The sequence below is a fragment of the Mustela erminea genome, chromosome 12 (assembly GCF_009829155.1).
Source record: "Mustela erminea isolate mMusErm1 chromosome 12, mMusErm1.Pri, whole genome shotgun sequence".
Taxonomy (NCBI): Eukaryota; Metazoa; Chordata; class Mammalia; order Carnivora; family Mustelidae; genus Mustela; species Mustela erminea.
In genome coordinates, this window is record NC_045625.1 from 29560375 (window position 1) to 29583366 (window position 22992).

The 22992-nt window shown below is 40.4% G+C and overlaps 1 protein-coding gene across 2 annotated transcripts in view; it reads left to right on the plus strand.

Annotated features, from left to right (window-relative positions):
• The window catches only part of GRIN3A (glutamate ionotropic receptor NMDA type subunit 3A), a 155994-nt gene that overhangs the window by 84814 nt on the left and 48188 nt on the right, over positions 1-22992 (plus strand). For both annotated transcript variants that reach the window (XM_032308178.1, XM_032308177.1), the window contains exons 4-5: positions 18240-18385; positions 22250-22365. In XM_032308178.1, coding sequence (XP_032164069.1) covers positions 18240-18385; positions 22250-22365 — 262 coding nt within the window. The remainder of the gene's footprint in view (positions 1-18239; positions 18386-22249; positions 22366-22992) is intronic.

Sequence of the window (22992 nt, forward strand, 5' to 3'; positions counted from 1 at the left end):
ACAATAAAGATTGTATTTCAGAATATCAAATAATAGGTCGGAGGAAAAAGCAAATTCGAGACACAAACCAATAGGACAAAATACTTACTTAATCACATGCCCCAAATTCTAAGTAGAAATCCTTAAGTATAGGAAGTACTGCTTTTGGTTTAATGGTAGTTATTAGTAATACCACTCCCTTAGAGTTGGTTTCACTAAGAAAGTGACATTTTTACAAAAGACATTTAAGCTAGACCTGACCTGGGGCATCTGGGTGGCTCAGGCAGTTAAGTGCCCAACTCTTGATTTCCGCTCAGGTCGTGATCTCAGGGTTGTGAGATCAAACGTCACATTGAGCTCCACACCGGGCATGGAGCCTGCTTAAGAATCTCTCTCTCCCGGGCGCCTGGGTGGCTCAGTTGGTTAGGCAACTGCCTTTGGCTTAGTTTACTGTCCCAGAGTCTCAGGATCGAGTCCCGCATCTGGCTCCCAGCTCCATGGGGAGTCTGCTTCTCCCTCTGACCTTCTCGCCTTTCATGCTCTCTCTGTCTCTCTCTCAAGTAAATAAATAAAATCTTAAAAAAAAAAAAAAGAATCTCTCTCTCCCTCTCCTTCTGCCCCTTCTTTCTCTGAAAAAAAAAGACCTGAACTAAGCTAAAAAATTAAAACCTTGACTAATATATTTCAAAAAGCATAGAAATTATTTTTAAATGTGTTTTGCTACTTTAGAGTTCATCATAAATTTTAAAATAGTAAAAGTAACCCAAATATTTATTGCCTCTCTGAAAAGCTGTGGGCCAATCAAGCATTACAATGAAACTCTGAAAACAAATATTTTAACCATTTTGCAGTAAATGCTATAATATAGTTATATAAAGAAAGAATCTAGCTGACCTCTGAGACAAGTATCATATAATGACTAAAGTGTTAATAGCCATTCTTACTTGGAATTTTTTGTGCATTAATAGTACTTGGAGTTAAAATGAACAGCATTTTCCAAATACAATAACTCAAGAATAAATGGAAACATTTGTGCAAGTGTTTCATTTTTTAAAATCACCTTGGGCTGAGTCAAACCATGGAAAATTTTAGCTCAAAAGAAAATTCTTCCTCCCCCCATTCCCCCCCTAAAAAAATCACAAGGATGTGAAAACAGGATTATAATGGAAGCCGTCTTGCAACATTAACTGCAGTGTTCATTCCCTTAAAAGCCATAATTCATGGCTGTTCTATAGCCTTTTTCTTTCAGCAATTATGCAGATTAAAGGAAAGTTTGAATACATAAAAACTAAATACTGATAGAAAACCAAGTCTCATAAAAAGACATGTTTACTTGACTAGTTTGCAGTGAAGAAAAATGAGAGCTCACCAGCCTGCCCCAGCCCCAGGTGTCTCTGGTCCAGGGAAGTTGGGAAAAGTATAAAAACTCCAGCCATAGGGCATTGCACAGAATTTCCTTCCTGACGCCCATAATCACCTGGTGGTCAGTTGCATCCCGAGGGGACTGTGCCTTCGATGGGAGGAGGGTGTTGGCAACTACTGGCTCTGTGGGGAATTCAGTGCAAAAATTCCTCTTCTAAATAGACAAACCACTACAGAGACTACCTCAAGCCTTGTCCTCCTCCTTTCAGTTTATCTTCTCTGTCTCTTCTTCTGAGGTTTATGGGTCACATGAAAGCATCTTATGAGAATTGCGCAATGCCATTATGATTATGTATTTCCAGAACCTAGTGCAGAGCCTGGCTCTTGATAAACATTTGTCAAAAACCGGTGAAAATTAATAAATTTAAATTCTGTTTCAGTCAGAAAGTTTGCCTTTGAGTCTTATCTCTGCTATATAACTGGACTTTGTGATCCTGGGCAAGGTGCTTAAACTGTAAACCTCAAATCCTCACCTCAGTAATAGAAATGAAAATAATACATACTCCTAGCACTGTCCATAGGCAGCTATGATATAATGAATATAAAATCCCTGAGCAGAGTGCTAGCCTCTGACAATGTTGTGTGATTATTTGTTAAATCTAAATTTCCCAGGGTTGTAAGTGACCAGAGGAATGAAGAAGGACAAATTATATTGAATGCAAGGACTGAGGATGTGTGCTAGTTACTTAGACCTCTAACAGTAGGCCAAGACCAAATGCATCCTTGACTTCTCCAGGAAGAATTACAGCCAACATTCATGGCTCTCAGGATTTATGCTTTGACATACATCTTTAAAATAAAGCCTGTGACCATTTTTAAATGGGAAATCTCGGAAGAAGCCCAGAAGTATTACCAAGGAATATGAAATTTATTTGTAGGATTTACAGACATGATAACCCTCCAAACAAGTCGCATAAATTTTAAAATCTGAAAGGAACACACACACACACACACACACACACACACACACAATGAATATATTGTGCCCCCTCATTATCAGATTAATAAATCAGCCAGCAAGTTATTCTCCATGCTTAGAGTCTGTGGAAGATATAAAGAAGAATGCACATATTTTTTGTCCTTAGAAAATGTGTAATCAAGTTGGGATTAAAAGACCACAGTAACATAGGAAAGGAGATATGTTCACCAATAAGTATCCAGTGAGAATATTAGTATCCCTGACCACCCTATCAGAAGTGGCCTCCCCGGGGCACCTGGGTGGCTCAGTGGGTTAAAGCCTCTGCCTTCAGCTCGGGTCATGATCACAGGGAGCCTGTTTCTCCCCCCCCCCCCCAACTCCCCGCCTGCCTCTCTGCCTACTTGTGATCTCTGTCTGTCAAATAAATAAAATCTTAAAAAAAAAAAAAATTAAAGAAGTGGCCTCCCCACCTGACTTTCTGTCTCATCATACCATCTTCTCTCTTTTCTTCCTTTTGTCACTAATCTGTAATTATCTGGTTTTTTTTTTTTAAGATTTTATTTATTTGTTTGAGAGAGATTGCGAGCACAAGCCAGGGAGGGGCAGAAGCAGGAGAAGCAGGCTTCTTGCCGAGCAGGAAGCCATCATGATGCAGGGTTCGATCACAAGACCCTAAGACCATGACCTGAGCCAAAGGCAGACACTGAGTGGACTGAGCCACCCAGGCACCCCTCCGGTTTGCTTTTTGTTAATTATTTTTCTCTATAGGAATAGAGACCTATATTAGTCCTAGTGACCATCAACGAAGACACAGTGTATATGCGCTCAATCAGTGAATTCTTTGTTATTCCTATCATCTGACCCAGAGACCCTAACTGAGATGGCAGGCAAGACTAAATCAGAAATAAGCTTGAAAACTTTTAACAAGAAATCATTCATTGATTCTTCTGTGTTCTTTCCACCAACTCCTATAATTCTAAAACTAATGATGAGGCATTGTGGTAGGTTCTAAAACAGTAAAGGAAACTCCTATTCCTTTAAGAAATGCATTCAAGTAAAAAACTAATCGTGCCACACAGTGATTAGTGAAATAATAAAAATATGTAAAAGGGAGAAGTAGCCCCCATGAGAATAGTTAAGTCTTTCTTGGAAGATCAGAGAGCCTTCTAAAAGGATCTGTGTATCTAACCTGGATTTTCTAGGCAGACTGGGAGGAGGGGAAATGGAAACTCCAAACAGAGGTAATGTGTGCAAAGGCAAAAAGGCAAAATTGGGCCAGATGACATGAACACTAGGCTCAGAGACAGAAGATCTCAGTTAAATTTCTGGATCCTCATAATTGTTTCCACTCTGTCAGTTACCTCTTACTACAATAATACCATTGAACAAACCACACAACATCAGTGGCATACAACAGAAAACATTTATATGGCTCTCAGATTTATGAGGTCCAGCAGACTGGGTCTAGGTTCACTTATATATTCAGGGGCCAGCTTTCTGTTGTCTGATCTGGGGTTGCTTCAATACTTGGTGAGGTTACTTGGCTCTCTTCGGCCTATCTCCTCCTCCAGCAGGTTAATCCAGGTATGTCCTTCTCAAAGTGATAACAGAGAGGTACCAACATTTCCCCCAAGACTGTGCTTAGGTCATTTCTGCTTACATTCCAGTGACTAAAGTCAATCATCTGGCCAGAATTAGAGTCAAAGAGGGAGGGTACTCAGAGTGATATGGCAAAGGGAAGAATTGGAGCCATGAATGCAATTAATAGACTGTACACACTTAATGTCTCTGGAGTTTGGTTTTCTATTCAATAAATGGAGAACACAACAGTTCCTCCCTCTTGACATCCCAAGGTTTGGGGGAGGATATATATAGAAGGTGTCATTGAAGTTCTTTAGCTGAGAATAAATAGAGAAATAACAAAGAAAGTTACTATGGAAATGAAAGAGATTGGTGTCTCTCTATGGTTTACACACCAGCCAACTACATATTTAAACTTAAACTTTTATTTCATGTTCCTTAAACAAAACAATCATCTCAAACAAGGCTAGTGCATTTTCTAGGCTGTAATCAAAAAAGGACTTCAGAATATCAAAGTCAGCCCCTTCGAGCTCAAGGTAAACACAAGAATATTCAAGATAACAACTAAAATATCAGCAATGGCTACTTCTAGAGGAGGCAATAGAATCAGGGAGGAAAAAGAGATACTATAATGGTTTATACCATGAAACTTCTGTTTGCATCTTACAGTGAGAATAGATTCATGTGTTAATTATAACATTAAATAAATGAGTATGTTTTGGAAATTTTTTTATAAAGTAACACTGGTTAAGTTTTTCCATAATTACGATTTCAATAGTTTAAACATTAATCCAGATATTCAGGGTTGTTTCTGTTCACTTTTCATTCTTAAGTATCTGTGTATTCACTGAACATTATTTTAATTTGCATGATTTATATATTCTCAAGAGTCCAGGAAACTAGGTTTTTCTCTCAACTTTGCCATAGTCAAGTCTGTGGTCTTGGGTTATTCATTTAACCTTGGTCAACTCTAGTTTCTTCATCTGCAAATTAAGGTTTATTAATTAAATGTTTCTAACATCACCTTAAGGTCTAACATGCTATAATTCTGGCAAGAAATGGTTCGTTTGCAAATGAACCTGCCTATCTATTACCAGTCAGAATATGAACCCAAAAAAGTTTTGAAAAGAGGAAGGAAGTATTAATTTGGGGTTTAGTAAGTAAACAAGATTTTTTAAATCAATATTTTTAATTAAAAATAGTTCATTATTTTTTATATATGTTGATATAACTGATGATTTTAAAACAAATAGCTTCCACTTATAATTACTTTTTTAAACTGATGAAGTACATTTAACCTGCTTTAGAACATATGCTTTTTAAATTCGATAGAGATGAACATCATGAATTTTGCAGGTTCTGAGTCAGCTTTTGTTTTTTTCTTCTCTACACTAGGGGCATATTCATTCATCAAACACTTACTAAGCGTTTACTTCTACCATCGAATCACTAGAGACAGGTCATGGATCTATTCTAGTTTGCACCAAGCCAGTTTCTGCATATGAGCTATTAATTCATTTCATTCTCCTAATTCATTTGTTGTGAGGATGACTCGAGACTGGGGTGAGAACTCACATTCAGGTTAAGTGCCAGGGGCAGCCGACACGTTCCGTATGTTCAATGTGGGTATGACATAGCTCCACTTAGTGGTTTATAATTGTGGCCAAATTGCTTAATCTTGCTGATTCTCATTTTTCTCAACTGCAAACTTTATGAATCATTGCATGCTTTTTCTTTTAACTGCTACATGAAAATTTTCTCAAATTTGCAAAAGAAGGAGAACAAAAATGCGTTTTTAACTCCGCTGACTGCTGCCCTCTGATGCTTAGCTCACAAAGCAAAATGCTACTCTGGTTGTGCTGCTCTTGGAATTCATTTAACGGGAGCAAATGTGCTGAACAGAAAAGAAAGATAAGCAAACACCAGCTCAGTCATAAACTGGGAGATGGTCTCAAGTGGAAAAACTGGAAGCGATGGTACAGGCAGGATGCCCTGGTGGGAGGAGAGGCATCTTCTCTTGGATACATGGATGCAGAATAGATGCTTGAATCTTTGAGAACCCTGCCACCATCAGGGCTCAGTCACTGATTTCCCTGAGCTCCAGAGCAAAGACAGACTGCCTATTCGGCCATGGCAAATAAAATTATTGGATACAGCCCAAGTCACCCTCAAAGGGCTAGCCTGAGAGAAAAATAAAACAGAAGGAAAAGATTTCTCTTCTTACTGTTATTCAGTAGCTTGTCTTTCTGTTTGATGTTTTGCTTTAGCATCTTCTCCAAGAGGCCAGTTTCCGGGGACCTCTGCTGCGGAATTACTGACCTTTAGGCTAAACCTCCTATGGTACTTCTGCACCCAATCCCCACCCTGAATGAAGACCAGATTGAACATGCTCTAATAGTTAATTCTTCCGAGTTATATAATTAAATAAAAGCTGACATTAAAACAAGTTCCTATGCCACAAGGGTTTGGGTAGAGTTGTGCCAAAAAGCTTACATCACTAGACTGGAGATAAATTTATAGCTGTTTTCATTCATTTGCATTTAATCAGCCCCGAATTGCTGACTCTAGGTTTAGCAAGGACCTCACTGCCCGTTCAGTCTGCAGGGTACAGTACTGCTGGTGATGGGCAATGACTCAAGTGAGAGGTTTGAGTTCCACAGTCCACAGGTCATTTTTCACCTTGAAGTTTGGCTGGATGGCCGGTCAATTATAGAAACAAAAAGCCAGGGTTATTCTGATGCCGTGGGCTTAAAGCAGTCCTCCCCTTTTCCGTAAAAGGTGTTGGTTCTGACCTCAGCTGACCTGGTTCGCCCCCAGTTCTGCCACGTACAGTGGAATCACATCTTTGGAGGAATTATGGTTCTAAACAATTGCATTATGATCATAATTACCTTTGAAATTCCCAGTTAGATAGTATCTTACATGTAGTTTGGTTCTAGAGTCAGCTGATAAGTATGTGTAACAATGGACTCCAAAAGCACGGGTTGAAGAGCCCGGGGAAAGTTATTTCACGTCACTGAACTTCATTTCCACCCAATGACTGGGGTTATTAACAGAACCTAACTCATAGGGGTATAGGAGGGCTGGAATGAGATGATGAATGTGGGGGGCCCATATATATAATCAGCACAATAAATGACAACTGTGGGTATTAAGAGATTGTTAAAAGCTAATTAAGCTTCTGTAATCAGCTCTTGGGTTCATGTACAGTGGCTGAACTCTTTCAGTTAACCATTTTGCAGATAATGGGTCACAGCAGTTAAGGGGATAGATGGTAAAACCATAGTGGTTGAGAGCAAAAACAGTAGAGCTACACAGACTTCCCAGTTCTGTCATTTATGGGCTCCCCCTTAGACAAGTTAGCTGCTCTGTGCATCAGGATTCTCATCTATAAAATGGATAAAATGAGAGAATCAGTCTCGTAGGACTGTTGTAAGGATTTAGAAAGTTGATATGTCTAAAGCATTTAAACAGTGCCTGGCAGGTGGTGAGCTCCATCATCGTCATCACTGCCAGCACCGTTGTGATTATGATTATTCTGTGCTGCTTCATTTGGAAAGACCTGTAATGTGGGTAGCATTCCTAGTGAAATAATTCGTCTGACCCAGAAGGGAGAAGTCGATTTTGCTCCATAAGATCACTGAACATAAAATGGGATTAAAAGGGGGTTTTGAAGGGGTGTCTGGGTGGCTCAGTCGGTTAAGCCTAACCTTTCAGCCCAGGTCATGATCTCAGGGTCCTGGGATCAAGCCCCTCTGCTCAGCGGGGAGTCTGCTTCTCCCTCTCTCTCTCAAACAAATAAATGAAATTTTTTTTTTTAAAAAGGGGGGGTGGACAGAGTGGATTTTGAATAAGACAGTTGGAGGGGTCTCAGTGAACTGAGTAGGAGAGGCGGTTCCAGATGACTAGAATAAGACATTGAGACTAGGGCCAGAGCAGAAACCAGAGAGACTTCCATGAGAGAAAGGAAATAGGAAATAAAGATATAGGTAGAACATTTGTAGTAGAAGAGCTACAAATTCCCCTGTAGAAATCCTGTAATTCTAAAGGCTAGATACTATAAAAACCATGATAATAGGAAAAAACAAAATAACAACCACAAAAACCCATAATAGGCTTTCCCCTTGTATGTATACACGACACAGAAATATACCGTGGACTTCCAGAAGCCTAGTAAAGAGTACTATGTGGTGCCATTTCATGCATGTTGCTGAATAAATTTAATTGTTTAAAGAAGGAAATAAAGACCAGAAACTGCCTGGGGCACCTGGCTGGCTCAGTTGGTGGAGGATGTGTCTTGATCTCAGGGTTGTGAGTTCGAGCCCCCGTGTTGGGTGCAGAGATTGCTTAAAAATAAAATCTTAAAAAAAAATAATAAAAAAAAAAGACTGGAATTTATGACCTTACAGTTTTATAAATAAATGGGCAAATGTTGTTGAACATAGCATACTGAAAAGAAGAAATAATAATTATTTTTATAAGCCATACTCATTTGAGGAGGGGATTTATTCATTCAACAGGATTATATTTGAGCCTGATGTTAGGACTTTTTAAGCTCACCTTTGCCTTATTTGTGGGACCTGGACCAAGACCCTTCTTCACTCTTCTCATTATAGATCTAAATCTCTATACAGTATCAAACAGGAAGTACTGCAGGGGAATGTTTAGATGTAAAGACTCTGGAGTCCGACTAAGTTCAGAACCCTCTTCTGTGCTTATTGGCTGAATGATCTCGGACAGTTTATTTCAACGCAAGTCTTAGTTTCTTGTGTGAAAGTTGGAGAGGATGGCAAATCCCTCATAAGGTTGTTTTGAGGCTTTAAATATATAATCCGAGTTAAGGTTTTAGCACAATGCCTGACATGCAAAGAGTGCTTCAATAAATGGAAGCTACCTGTACTATTAGCGATAAAAATAAATAAATGGACTAAATGATCTGTAGCATGTCCTCCAGCCTAGACTTTATATTTTTATAGCCTCCCCGACTTTGGCATCTCTTTTCAAGTTCACTAGGCCCCACTAGTAGCTTCCGTGGAGTGGGGAGAGGAGAGCATTAAGATGGCCAGTGTGGCAGCACAGCCATGAAGATGTGGGAATACTGGTAAGGGGGGAAGGAGCAGGGTTCAGTCCTCCCACAGACACCCCAAGACTGCAAGATACTGAGCACAAGCATTTGCCCCACAAGGGATACAGGATGAATGTGCTTGTTTTCGGGAGCTTAGCCAATCCATCTAGCTTGGTTTTTTACCTTTTATGAATAGAACACAGAAACATCAGACTGCTTGTGCCTTGTGAATGGAATAATATGCATGAATGAGTTTTGTAAACAGCACAGTTCAAGTGTTGCTGTTTTTGCTGCTCTTGCTGTAACTGTGATAAATACCTTGTTCAAAACCCCGACAGGTATAAGCACTCTGTCTTATTTCTTTAGGCTGGCACTTGTTTGCCTTAAATTGACCATTAGTCTTGAGGAATGCCTATCATATCTATGGTTTTTTGAGAGAAAGAGGAATCTTTTCCTGAAGGCAGTATAAACTAGAGATTAATGGTACAAGTTCTCCGGATTCAGTTCCTGGGTCTGCCATTTTCCGGTTGTATGGCCTTGGGCAAGTTGCTAAACCGCTCTAAGCTTCAGTTCCCCCGTCTTTAAAATGGGGATAATGATTATACGTACCCAAAAAGGATGCTGTAAGGAGTAAATGAAGTGATGAATGTAAGACCTTGGCATGGTGCCTGGAATGAAGGAAACATCCCATAAGGGTTAGCTATTATCATTATTAAGATAATGAGAGAAATTCCATAGGAATCATAAATAACTCCAGCTTTGATGAGATGACAGATACACAAAGGCTGCATCTGAAGAATGAGGAATGGGGGAAAGTGACAAAGAAGAGAACAAAACAAAGGGGAAAACAGCTAGAATGAGTGGATGTGTCCCTGGCCAGTTCTCGTAACTTCAGGTCTGTGGACACTACTCTGGTTGCACCTGCCCTTGGATTTAAAATTTAATTCCAAATTAGTCCAAGCATCATACTAATGCTTCAATTTGAAATTTTGTGACCAGGGTTTTTCCATTACTGATCTAGAAACAAAGGACTATAGTAGTCGGGACCCTCTTTTGGAATACGGATACTCCACGCAGTAGATGTGAGTTAGGCCATCATTCTAGAGCTGAAATCTGTGCAGTGCCATGAAGCCTGCTGGGATTTATCAGACCTACCTCTGCCCATTCACCTGCAGAGGTGGCATCCCATAAGTGGTGGATGGGTTTTTGAAATAGTCAAATTTCAAATATGGGAATCAATGAAATTGTTAAGGTCAAGATTGTCTATACCATGGGCTGGCAGACGATTTCTCTGTGGGCCAGATAGGAATATTTTAGGCTTTGTGAAACCATATAGTTTCTTTCACACCTACTCAGCTCTACTGTTACAGGACAAGAGCGGCCACGCCATGGACGAGAGGTAAATCAATGGCCATGGCTGTGTTCCAATAAACCTTGATTTACAAAAGCAAGTGACCAGCAGGAATTGGCCCATGTGACCTAGTTTGCTAATAACCTCTAGTCTATACAAGGGTTTTGAGGTAATGACTCAAATTGTCAGAAGCACCCGGACTAAAGGTCATATAAATTAAACATGATGTCAGAGAATGTTGTTGATAGAGATTAGCTGACCTAACATAGAGGTCTTCAGAATAAAAATGAAAAGAGGAAGTAAAATGCTTGACTATAAATGGAGAGCCTAGCTTTTGTAGAAGAAAATAGAAGTAACGCACACACACACAGAGAAGAATTACAACATAAAATGTATTCAGTAATTCACATTAGAGAAAGACTGAGCGGGGCTCAGGAACATTGTTTCCAGTCTCGTTTTTCTCTATTCCAGTCTTCAGGGTGTGAGTACTTACTCAGTGAACGCACATCCCTGTTTGCTGGGAGCATCTTAGTGTGCCTGTTGCCTCTGTAATAATCAGTAGTGACCCCTTTTGGAGAAGTGTCCTCATTTGCAATATAAATTATATGACCGCAATTCTAAGAACCAAAAAGGTTTTGAAATTGTAGCACAGACAGGTGTGCTTATTTAAAGTTAAAACTTGGACAATAACACATCTGTAAAGGCAGAATGTAGTGCTGGATAGGGTGAGGGCTTCAAGTCTTACAGAGTCAGAGTCAAAGCCTCATTTAGCACTTGCTGCTGATCTTACAGAATGTGCTGAAGCTCCCTGAATCTTAACCCTTCATATATAATCATAATAAGAGTTGTAATCCCACTCAATGTATAACATGTAGTAAATATACAAAAATATTCAGTTATTTCATTCTTATTATATATTTAAATGGATGGATTGATTAGGTGGGACATAGAGTCATCTTTCCTTTACAGAAGATAGGCTTTAAGAATAGTGACTTCCTTTTCTCTGAAGACATTCAATCAGAGATTTAACAGGCACTTAATACTGATGTTATAAATAAGCCTTGCTACTCAAAGTCTGGTCCACGAACCGAGTGTCAGGATCACCTGGCAGCTTGTCAGAAATGCACACTCTCAGGCTCCAACCTAGACCTAATGAATCAGAATCTACATTTTAAACGCCAGGTGGTATGTTTAGCTTTGCCATAAAGGATTCAGAAATCAGTGGATGATTATAGTAGATGATTTTTGAAGCCCTTCTGAACTCCGAGACCACTCCATATTATCGAATACAGATGTTTTAAGTGGATAAAATAATGGCATGGGGAGATCTGTGGTCTCAATAACTAGTATATCCCATTCCAGAGCAGGTTAAGAATGGCCATGTCCACCGAATTCCAAAGAACATTAAACATTCCATTCCATTTATTAAAGTACAATCTCAGATAAATACAAATGTGGACCAACATTGGGCGCCTGGGTGGCTCAGTGGGTTAAGCCGCTGCCTTCGGCTCAGGTCATGATCTCAGGGTCCTGGGATCGAGTCCCGCATCGGGTTCTCTGCTCAACAGGGTGCCTGCTTCCCTCTCTCTCTCTCTGCCTGCCTCTCTGTCTACTTGTGATCTCTGTCAAATAAACAAATAAAATCTTTAAAAAAAAAAAAGAAGAAGAAAAGAAAAGAAAATACCCAACATTTAGACTGTTTTTTAATCTAAAGCATTATATCTCCTAAAGCATTATATCTCCTTGAACATAGCCCCTTGATCATTCCTTGGGTCCGTTTTGTTTTGAGCCACTTCTCTGCTTTCTGCGGAAAGCATGTCTGATTATTCTCCATGCAGGTGCTCTAGGTAGAGTATTCTATTAATACTGAACAGCTCACATACAAATATATAGTTCAACCTTAGCTATCTCCCCAAGGCCTAAAGAGGTTGAAACAAATGTAAACAGAACTAGAAAGGCTGGAGAAACACTTAGCTGAAACTTTAAAGGAATTTTTCTCTCCCTGGGACTTCCTGGTGATGGTTGTAAAAGCAGCACAACTGCTTTAGTCCCTTGTAAACTTTTATCCTCCCTCCTTGATGCAAGCTTTCTGACATCCCTGGCTGTTTGAGTTACACACCACGTGGACACACAGGATGGACTTTGCTGGTCCACTGGGTCATGTCAGTTGCTTCGTAGATCCCTTTTCTATTTCCATTATTCAGTGACTGCCTGAGTAGCCCATTATTTTTTTCCATTAGAATCTCAGACGCAGAAATAAAAAGGAATATATTGCTTCAAAAGAATTAAGATAAAGGGAAAAAACTAATTTTTTTTAAAGATTTTATTTATTTATTTGACAGACAGAGATCACATGTAGGCAGAGAGGCAGGCAGAGAGAAAGGAGGAAGCAGGCTCCCCAATGAGCAGAGAGCCCGATGCGGGGCTCGGTCCCAGTACCCTGAGATCATGACCTGAGCCGAAGGCAGAGGCTTTAACCCACTGAGCCACCCAGGCACCCCGGGAAAAAACTAATTTTTAAAGGGAAAGAAAGACAACAGGAAATGTGACAAAAGTATCAAGTTTGTAACGTGTCTAACCTAAGAGAATTTTATGTTAATAGTAATGACTTACTATGCCAATGTCTATTGGGCATCAGCTGTATGCCAAGCACTGTATTTGTTCCATGATGATGATCATGATGATGATGATAGTAATAGTAGCTGACATTTGCTGATGACTTATGAGCACTCAAATGAGGTAGGCATGGGTCCTGCCATCATGGAACTTACAAGCTAACAGCAAAAGCAGACATTGCACCAATAATTCCAATACTATGGCAGAGTATAATGAAAGAGTGTGTCAGGTGGCCTAATCTAGTCTAAGGGGCAGTGAAGGCTTCTCTGGGGAAGCAATATACAAAGGAAAGGTATGGTTGAGGAAAAAGAGCTTTCTAGGCAGAGTGAAGACTGTGGGCAAGAGCTCTGATCAAGCAAAAAGTTTATGCTGGAAGAACAGAGAGAACGGCTAAAGCTTAGAGGACCAGGAGGAGAATGGGGAGATGGGGCTGGAGAGGAAAAAGCAGAGCAAGGTCATGCTGAATCTTGGAGTTCCCATGAGAAGACCACGTTTATTCCAAGGCCAGTGGGGGAGCCACTGACAGGTGTTAAGCAACTGACAGGTGATCAGCTTTGAGCTCCAAGAAGATAACTCTGACTGGACTGGAGGGGAAGAGAGGTAGTATGCAGAGGGCAGAAATGGTGGTGGCTTGGACCAAAGAGGTTGGCAGTGTTTGTAAAACATCTTCAAGGTAGAGTGGGGTCCCTGTCAGGCTAATAAAATACTACTCCCATTGGAGCCTGGTTATTTGTGTTAGTTGTTTGTTGTTGTTGTTTTTAAGATTTTATTTATCTATTATTTGAGAGAGAGAGAGTGCATGAGACGAGAAGGGCCATCAGGAGAAGCAGACTCTGTGTCAAGCAGGGAGCCCGATGTGGAACTCGATGCCAGAACTCCAGGATCATGATCTGAGCCTAAGGCAGTTGCTTAACCAAGTGAGCCACCCAGGTGCCCATATTTGTGTTAGTTTTGAAGAAACTTTCCCTTTTCAGAACCTCAAAACTCTTCCTTTGTATGGGAGCCCATAAGCAAAAGGCAACTGAAAGGCATGGAAAAGAAGAAAAAGGGCTAGTACTCCACTGGAATGTGAGCCTGAATCTGCTGGTTCACTGATCCTGCGACATAGGAAGAAATGAAGTACTAATGCACTCAGCAGAGAAAAGAGGGTCAGGGTTTGCCTAGACATAGTTTGTAGCTTGTAAAAGTATTGTACAGAATAATGTGAGAAAATGGACTTTTTTTTCCCCAAGATTTATTTATTTGAGAGAGAGAGAGAACACGGACAGGGGGAGGGAGAGGCAGAGAGGATCCTCAAGCAAGCTCCCTGATGAGCCTGATGAGAGGCTCAATCCCAGGACCCTGAGATCATAACCTGAGCTGAAATCAAAAGCCAGCCACTCAACCAACTGAGCCAGCCAGGTGCCCTAAGAAAATGGGACTTCTAAAGGGCATTCTTTTCATACATAAGACAAAAGTCTTTTAATTACTGGCCTAAGATCCCTTTACCCTAAAAGGAGGGTTCATTTAGAAAGCTGGAGCTCTAATTGTTAGCCCCTTTTGTACTAAGTGGGATGACAAAGCTCTCACTTCCCTCTGGGTTCAAAGAGTGGTTATTGTCAAGCATTTTAATTGAACAACTACATGATAAAAGGCATTGGACTACAGTGTCTCATCACACACTGCTTCCAGTCCAGTGAAAAAGCTGAAAGTCTAGACATTAAGCTATTACACAATTAAATTTAAGAAGTGCAGGGGTATCTGGGTGGCTCAGTCAGTTAAGTGCATCTGACTCTTGATTTCGGCTCACGTCATGATCCAGGGTCATGAGACTGAGCCCTGCATTGGGCTCCATGCTAGACGTAGAACCTGCTTGAGATTCTCTTTCTCCCCCTGTCCGTCTGACCCTCCCACCCAAATCATGCAGGTGCTCTCCCTCTCTGTCTTAGAAAAATGCAGCTGTAATAGGTTCTGGCAAAGAAAATGTGTGTACTGGGAGGGCTCATGGGAGGAGGGTGCCACACAGACAGCAAGTTAGGGAAGGGCTGAATGAACTGAGAGAAGGCAGATGGGGAGAGGCAGAGTAAGACAAGGGGTAAAGTGAGTTAATTTGGCAAACACTTATAGCACACCTGTCAGGTGCCAAGTGTCCTATAGGTCTCTGTGATACTCAAATAAATAAAACTCAGTCTCCTTGCTGTGGAAAAGAACATGGGCTCTGTCTTGCTAATTGCTGATCGTGAGAATTTGATTGTCGCTTTAACTATCCAAACCTCAGCATCTTAATCTGTAGAACACAAAAATGTCTACCTTGCAGGATTACTGTAAGAATTAAAAATATTTAAGGCCCTTAGCTCACTGCCAGACACAAAAGTAGCAAGTTTTGTAATGGTCACACCGAGAGTGAGTATGACATAGTATCAGAAGCAATGTTCACAGTGTTGGAAAACACTCTTTTCCATCAGACTGCGTGGGTTCAAATCCCAGGTCCACCATTTACTAGCTCTCTGATTTTGGGGCAAATGACAAACTTTCTGATCTTCAGTTTTCTTCATCTGTAAAGGGAAGATAATAGAAATACCTCCTAAGTTTCTTGGGAGGATCAAAGGAAGTAATGCTTAAGTGTGAAATATGGTTAAATAAGTAGCTAGACTATGTATTAGGTTTATGCAAGGTGCTGTACCAGCACAGATAGATAGAAAGTAAGTTGTTTCGGTTTTTGTTCTAGATAGGAGGGTGAAGTGAAATAAGACCAAGTCTTGATCTTGGCCTTAAAAATGAGTAGGTGATGGGCAGACAGAATGCTGTTAGATTTGCCTTACTTAAGCCACACTTAAGCCACAATTCACTAACGTGAGAATACAAGTGAGCCGAAGGCTAAAAGAGAATATTTTAAAAGACGAGTGAGTTTATTCTAATAGGCATCTTCTCTCCAGTTCCTGCCATCAGCTGCAAGGCAGACTGATGTGGTTGATAATAACATGAGCTTTGGAATCAGGCAGACCTGGGTTCTAATTCAGTTCCTACTACTTCTGTGTCATCTTATGCCAGTTACTTTACCTCTCTGAGCTTCAGTCCACTAATCTTTAAAAAGGAAGTAATAACAGTGCCTTCTTCATGAAGTTGTTACAAGGAATAAACAAGGTAATGCACGTAAAGAACAAAATACCATGTCTGGCACATAATAAAGATTTGGTAAATGTTAGCTATTGTTATTATTGTTGATGCCTCAGAACATTTTTGCTGGCATAGAACATTAGAATTTGTTCAGTGTATGGAACAATTGCATTAAACACAAGAGTATTACCTAATCACCTACTCAACAGTGGGATCTCCAAAATAGATAAAAAAACAAGCGGATGGTGAGTTCCCACGTGGCAGTGATTGCAGGAATTTACCTTTGTGGCCCCAGTAACTTTGAAAGTTGTGCAAAGTAGGCCTGCAGTAAATATTGAATAAGTTAGTGAGGGATTTGCTTTGCTGATCATAAAATAAACTTTTTCTCCTTATAAACATGAGGCATGTTTCCATAAATCTGTAAATAAATAAGTACACTTGTCATTTCACCACCAGTGGGACAATCACTGTTAATATCTCGATACATTTTCTTCCAAGGCGTGTGTGTGTGTGTGTGTGTGTGTGTGTGAGAGAGAGAGAGAGAGAGAAATATCTGTATTGGGGGTCATAACATTTAAAGTAACTATATAGATAATTTAATTTGATCATAACATACAAAAGCTTTTTCTCCCTTTGTCATATGAGCATTTTACCTTGTTTCATTAAATATGCTTCAAAACACGATTTAGACATTGTATAATATTCTATAAGGTTGTGCCATGAAATTTATTAATTATTGTTTATTTTATTTTATTTTTTAATTTTTTATTTTTTATAAACATATATTTTTATCCCCGGGGGTACAGGTCTGTGAATCGCCAGGTTTACACACTTCACAGCACTCACCAAAGCACATACCCTCCCCAATGTCCATAACCCCCCCAATTATTGTTAATTTTATTAACAAAATTTTATTTTATATTTTTAGCATAAGCATGTTATATTTTTACCATATTGTTATATTTTTAGCATGTGACAAAGCTAATTCATCTTAAATATAAGTTGCCATATGCAGCAAATTCTTCACCTTTCAGGGTTATAAACAAACCCAAACCCTTCACCTTTCAGGGTTAATAATAAAATTATTAAAAAATGAAACTGTACTATTTTTCTCATAGAAGAAAATTACAAACATAGTTAGGTAAAACGCTGCCTACAATTTCAGGAGCTTTATAAACTTCACAAAGCCCCTCCATGGATTCCTGTTCCAGGACTTTAGGTCAGAAGCAATGACATCAAATATGTCAACATGAAGCAGAACAAAAAAGTGCAAGAAATCTAATGTGACAATTGTGGAGGAGTATCCTCTCTGAAATACTCCCGACTATAGGGTATTCAACTCTCTTTATAACATGGCCCAATCCCGGTTCATTCTTATATTGGAAATAATCCTGAATCTAGATGCTACATTAACACTTCTGTACAGCTTTCACAACAGTAATTTTGCATGTGCTGTATATTTATTGTTCTTGGTGACAGAAAGCCTCTGCAGAGCTCCTATGCTACTTCTCACTGCAAGGTCCCACACCCGGCAGAACTGTATTAGTGGGTCTACCCCAGATACCCTTCTCCTCTGTGTCTCCTAACTGCCTTATTACATCCCATTCCATTTGAGCAAAGGTATAGCATGACTCAGCACTGGAAAATACAGTTAGATTTATGTAAAGAAAAGAGATCATTTCATAATTATACCAAAAGTAAATTTAACAAATTTAAAATGTAGTACAAAATGGAGAATCCCAAAAAAAAAGATATATTCACTACTTTGGGTGAGGTATATTTCAGTCTCAGGACACAGAGTTTTAACTTATTCTTTGTGTAGTTCCAACCAAGGAGAAGCACAACCTTTAATTTATTATCTTTATACTTTCTCCAGTATGCAATTTATGATAATGAGGCTGGTTCTGCATGCCAATTTATACAGTGTCTAAAGAAGTCTGATAAGTTCTCAGCGTAAAGCAGAAACCTGTTTTATGTTTTCTGTTTGTTGTTTCCATACATTTGCTTCTGAAGATGAAACAATTACTTCTGTGAAAACTGGGGTATGAAAGGGCATGTCCACGTCTGCACATTTCTGTGTAGGTGTTTATGACATGTGTGTTTGAAAAATTCTAAATCACTATTCAATTCCAAAGAGTGATGGAAGAGGAAATTTTTGAAAACAATCCTAAGAATAATTTATATTAAAGACATTTCTTTCTCCCTCATAGCTGCATCATCCCTCTCAAGGCTTCCGCTTTGGAACTGTCCGGGAAAGCAGTGCTGAAGATTATGTGAGGCAAAGCTTCCCAGAGATGCATGAGTATATGAGAAGGTACAATGTACCAGCCACCCCTGACGGAGTGGAGTATCTGAAGTGAGTGTCAACCTCAAGTCTAGAAAGTTCTCAATGAAAGAGAAGTCTTAGCTACTGATATATATGTAGTATCTGTTGGATTTTTTTTTAATGACAGCTAAATATACCCACTGTGTGTTCAGTAATACCTCACTCTGTGTGAGATGGAGAAAGCATTATGGAATAGTGTGCATTTAATTACGTGGCCTAGATTACCAGTTACCTGCATCATCCCCAGTTGGCAGTAGCTTTGCTCGAAGTGCCAGTGGGGTCATTAGTGTAGCAGATGGTGGGGGAAGTAAATGTGGGCCTGACATCACTTCAGAAAACAACAGTGCTGAAATGATCAAACACTCAGGGAATGTGGCCAGAGGATAAAGTGTCCCAAAGAAGCCCTTGCCTTCACAGTGAAGCTCTAAGCCCATGGACCGTCTCCTCTTGCCACAAGGAAATGGAATTTATCTTGGAGATTTCCTGTAGAAAGGAAATAAGATAAAAGGCAATGATTCCCATGCCTGCATCCTTCCCATCAGAATTTATGAGAAGCAATCAAGAGCAATCACATCGCCATGGCAGATTATCAGAGCCTGTAATTCAGCGAAGCTGAATGCAAAGGAGGGCAGTGCAGTTACCGATCTGCTCCTCTGGTCTGCCTGGGAGAAGGGAATGAATAGCTCCTGATAACTTCCACGGTGTAAGCGTGAGCAGTCCTCTCCCTTGTGCCTGATAGTCTCAGGACAGTGACATACATTCAAGCCTCCACTCCCTAAAATCATGCAGCCTCAGGAAGCAGGATTACCTATGGTCAACCACAGTAATCTTCCCAGTGGACAGAGGACTTGTCACCTCAAATTCTCTTAGGGAAGAAGGAAAACAAACGAATAATTACGAGACATAAGAGCTAATGTGTTTCTGAAGAGCTCGATAGGACCCTAAAACTCCTTATGGACTTTTATAGAGTCTAGAGAGGAAGGCTTGTGCTCTCAGATTTGCCAAGTTGTGTAGGATGAAATGCTACTCTTGGATTATGAAATGGCACTTTTGGTTTTGCAAGAACATTAGAATGTTCGACTCCCTCTCTAACACAGAGTTGAGTGCTACTTTGCTTGCCAGCTCCTCTTCTCTCTGCTCTCCGGCAGGCAAATTCATGACTAAGAGAGAGAAGATGTCAGGATGATGGCAGTGGCTCCCCACTAGACAGTAATCGCTGACAAACTGGGCTCTTCTGGCCGTGTGAAAAGAGTGAGATGTGCCAGTCCTGTGACAGTCCCCAGTTCCACTCAGGGTACTCATTTATTCTGGAGGCTGCACCTGAGAAGGCCCTGAGTTGTCCCCACTCTAGCCTGGAGAAATGAAATCGTTAGAGAAGCAGGCACCAGTGAAGAAGCTGAGACCTTAAAGAAGCAACTTGTCCATAGTAATTTAGTCAGCAAGTGGCAGAGCTGGGACTAGAACCAGGTCCCTAGAATCCAATCGCTGCTGCAGCCCACTCTAGGAACCATAAGAGAAAAGTAGGTCCTTGATGTTCAAAGAATAGTCCATGTTCCAGCAGCATCCCTGATCCTGTTAGCCTTGGGAGTTTGTGAAAAATGCTGACTGCCAGCCTCACCCCCACACCCCACCCCCCGCCGAAACTGCATATTAACAAGCTCCCCAGGTGATTTGCTGGTGGAGGTGACATTGGAATATAGGCAGATACATAAGTCACTTCCAGTGCTCTTAGCCACCACTCCCAAGAAACCACAGTCCTCATACTAACCCCCTGGCATCCCAGAGCCCTGGCCTGCAGAACACACCTCTGTGAGTATATGTTATTGTGGTATATATATTATTTTGTGGCATATGTATAATTAAATGAATTCTCAAAAAGGCAGAGCATGATTCTGTAATGGGAGAAACAGTTGGGGGCCCTGCCAAGTGTAAGGATGATTCAGCCAGTCATTTTACCTGGATCACACACAACCACTTGCTCACCAGTGACTCAGGACCCCAGGGGAGTCTGTGAGCTAATTACTTCTTGCCTTCCTGTGCAATAGAGACCTGTCATAACTAACGTCACTTTGCAGTCCAGAATCAGGAGTGATTATTTAAGGATACCACTGAGACCGGACCTCAGTAATTACTGCTTAGAAAAACTGAACCCCAATATTTTTTCTATTGCTATTGCTACCTCAGATATTTGCGGAGTACTGGTAAATGGTGACTAGTTGCTATGTAGCTCCCAAGGCACATTTTGTTATTGTGACAGTAAAACTTTTATTGGAGAAACATCTTTCAGCTTGATTTTTATTTTATTGCCAAGATTCCATTAAGGTTCCTCATCATCAGCTCCTAGGAGACAGTTCACATCCTCAACCCTTTCTGAAGCTTCCCACAGCTGTGGAACTGGGAGATGTGTTTTATTTTGGTTAGAGTTAAACACAGGTCTCATTATGTCTTCAATCCAATACTCCTGGAAAAGGGAATACATTTTCAATAGGCTGGAAGAGTAGAAAGAGGAAGCAATGGTCAGTGGCATCAAGAAAAGGGAAGTTGACCTATTTACTCTGTGTCCGTGTATGGCCCAGACAAAGCCATCCATGCCAATATGTACTTCCTTCCCACTGATGAATCTTAGAGGTGTCTAAGGGTGTCTTTTTTTTTCAGATTTTCGAGGGGCCCTAGCCTTGCTCTGTTCGGAGTTTAACACCACTCCACTCTATTGAATTCCAGTAGACTCATTTTTGGCTCTGAGAGGGGAATGATTGAGTCTAGATGGAATAGAGAAGAGTTTTTCTCTTTGCCAGGACGTTTGGACAGCCCTGAGGGCCTTTCTTAAATGGCTGTATGTCCTGCCCCCTTCCAAAAAGGATTTGAGGTGGCTGAAAACAAGAATCATTGCATACACCCTAAACAGTTCCTTTTAAGATTCCCCCTTCCTTGCCTCCTTTGTAATTGAGAACCCAGCCAGTGCTGAGACATACCTTCCTCTGGACCATTCCTGTGCCTACATTTAAAAAATGGGGAGAACACATGAAGGACACACAAGGCACCTGTTGGCACCTTGAGCCCAGTTCACATCTGATTCTCTGATACAAACCAGGAACACCTACCTTAAATGATTCCTGCCTGAATCGCCCCCTAGGTTGGGAGTGAAACATGAATCTCTGGAGATATATTAATAAAGCAGACCACTAAGATCTATTACCTATAGATCACTTCACCCTCCAGTTAATGAATGCTGGCCCATGGACTTTAAAGAGATGTTTTATCTCCCTTTTCCCCAGGACTGCTAGATATAGATAGATTTGTATTTCCTTAGTATGTATTCCTAAATATGAATTGATTCCTGATCTCTGGAGAACATGATAGTGATCATGACAGAAAGAAATAAAAATTTCCACACATTGATTAATGAAACCACCTGACCCACAACACTGTCTAGCTATGTAACCTGGATCAGGTTACTTTGACTCTCTGAGCCTCAGTTACCTCATCTGCTAAAATGGGGTAATACCACCCACCCCCCAGCCATGGTGAGTGATCCTGTGTGTGGAGAACAGTCAGTGCTGTGCCTCGCACAAACGAGTCTCTCAGTTTATATAAGAGAATTGAACCTTCCCTTTCAATTCAGTCACTCTGGCTTTATTGTTGGATTTAGAAGTAAGAAAAGGAACGGGTAGATAAACCATTGGAAAGATGTCATGCTCTCTTAGAAGAGTATCTGTTTCCCCGGGTCTGTTCTCCACGGGTCAGTGAGACGTCAACAAGGCTGAGTCAGCAGCTACCTGGCTTGGGCCGCCCTTTCTTTCCAGATTTCTGTCCCCTAAACAAAAGCCAGTTGTCAACCTTTTCTGTCTACTAATGAATCATTTTTCTCTTTTCCTCTCTTGGTCTTAAATATAGGAGTGATCCAGAGAAACTAGACGCCTTCATCATGGACAAGGCCCTACTGGATTATGAAGTATCAATAGATGCTGACTGCAAACTTCTAACCGTGGGGAAGCCATTTGCTATAGAAGGTCTGAGCCAGTCACTCTCAGTTCGCTCTGACTCAGGATATGCTCACTTTGCCAACCTAGCAAGTCACAAATGCCAGAGTCAGAGGCAAAAAGCTATTCATCTTCCCTTGTTTTTATTTTCAGCTCATAAGCACTTAGCTCTTAAGTTGCTGAAGCTAGGAATTTATTTTTCACCTACTCCATAAAAATTAATTTATCCAATTGTTCAAACAACAACAACAACAATTGTTGTTACCCAGATGATGCTGCTTCAGATATCTGAGAATGGGGGCATAGTGTAACAAATGGGGAGTCCAATTTTGATTTTATCTGTATTTTCTAATTCCTATAATGAATCTGATGCAAAAATTAGAATGATCACATTCTACAACTGGAAGGACCTCAGTGTTGATCTCATCCAATCTACTCCTGTTGTCCACAAGAAAGCCCAGGGACATTACATCAGTTTTTCATAATCACACAATTAAATGATAATACTGGAATTAGAATCCAAATCTCATGGTTTCTAAATAAATGTTTTGTTTTGCTTTTTTTTCCACGAGGTGGGAAGACAATAGAAAAAGAACTTTTTTTCTATACCTAAGTAACCTTTAAGAGTCCTAAACAAAACCTTTTTTGGGACCTCAG